General features: G+C 56.0%; 1 protein-coding gene across 1 annotated transcript; it reads right to left on the minus strand.

Moving 5' to 3' along the window:
• Positions 1-99: 99 nt before the first annotated feature.
• Positions 100-1,161, minus strand: LOC106013348 (metalloprotease TIKI1; the record flags this gene model as incomplete). The annotated part of the gene is given in 1 exon segment (XM_013088831.2): positions 100-1,161. A coding segment is annotated over 1 exon segment (103 nt), but the record flags the coding sequence as incomplete, so codon positions are not given.
• Between the last annotated feature and the right edge of the window lie 6 nt (positions 1,162-1,167).

Here is a 1,167-nt window from a genome sequence, read left to right on the forward strand (position 1 = left end):
GTACTACAAATCTATGGTTTCACCTCTTTGCTGCAGTTTGTGGACAGAACATACGTCATATTGCACGGTCTATGGTTGTACTACAAATCTATGGTCTCACCTCTTTGCTGCAGTCCATGGAGCGGTTGCTAGGGACGCCGGTGACACAGGAAGAGACCACGGCCAGGTGTAGGAGGGGTGACAGGAGCCACCAGATGAGCATGATGGGGGTGGCAAGCCATGGGGGCCGGACACTTGCCAGCCTGCACCGGGCCGACGGGGGCGGCGGGCGGGGGGACTTCCCTGGCCCGGGCAGCTCACCTGCCCCCGGTGACCCCGCACGAGGGCGGGCCGAGGTCAGCGACACGGAAAGGATGATCCAAGGCGTAATCCAGGGGCTAGGTAATCCTGGCGGTGATCCAGTGTCTAGTGACGGTAATCCAGTGGCTGGTGAAGATAATCCAGTGGATGGTGACGGTAATCCAATGTGTGCTGACGGTAATCCAATATCTAGTGACGGTTGAGGTGATGGCAGGAACCCTGGGCCGGGCTCAGGCGGCGGGAAACATTGCAGACGATGAGACAAACTACTCCATAGCACAGGCGGAGGGGATGAGAGGGTGACGGGGATAATCCAGGGGGCAGTCGGGGGGATAATCCGTGGAATAATCTAGGAAATAATCCAAGGAATGGTTTGGAAGATAGTCCAGACCAACAAGCCAGCAGACAATCTGGTCCAATCACGATCTAGCTGTCTGGAGACGTGGGGGAGATATCCCATACGTCATCGCCTGACCCGGCGAGCTGTGGAGGGGACGGCCGCCATCTTGTCTGACGTCAGGGGCCGGAGGTGACGTCACCACGAGAGTGTGTCACGAGCCGAGCGTGTTGTTCCGACCAGAACAGGGAACGACGGCAAGGGGGGCTGGGCTGCGTGCACTCGTCAACACACGAGTCATGAATAACGGATGTTGGTGGCGGGGTCAAGAGGGAAGAAGCTCCCCGACTCAACACTTGAGCTTCTGGAAAACTTCACAGGACACCACGGGAGAACACCGGGGATTTCAATCGCCGCTTCTAAAGGTTGGAGATTTTTTTAAACGAGAAGGAAAAAACTCATCCCTTGAAGCCCTATTTGGCACTATAGGCTCTAAATTAAGGAATTCTTCTCCGCGGAATGAATGATTG

Source organism: Aplysia californica, unplaced genomic scaffold (assembly GCF_000002075.1).
Source record: "Aplysia californica isolate F4 #8 unplaced genomic scaffold, AplCal3.0 scaffold00818, whole genome shotgun sequence".
Classification (NCBI taxonomy): Eukaryota; Metazoa; Mollusca; class Gastropoda; order Aplysiida; family Aplysiidae; genus Aplysia; species Aplysia californica.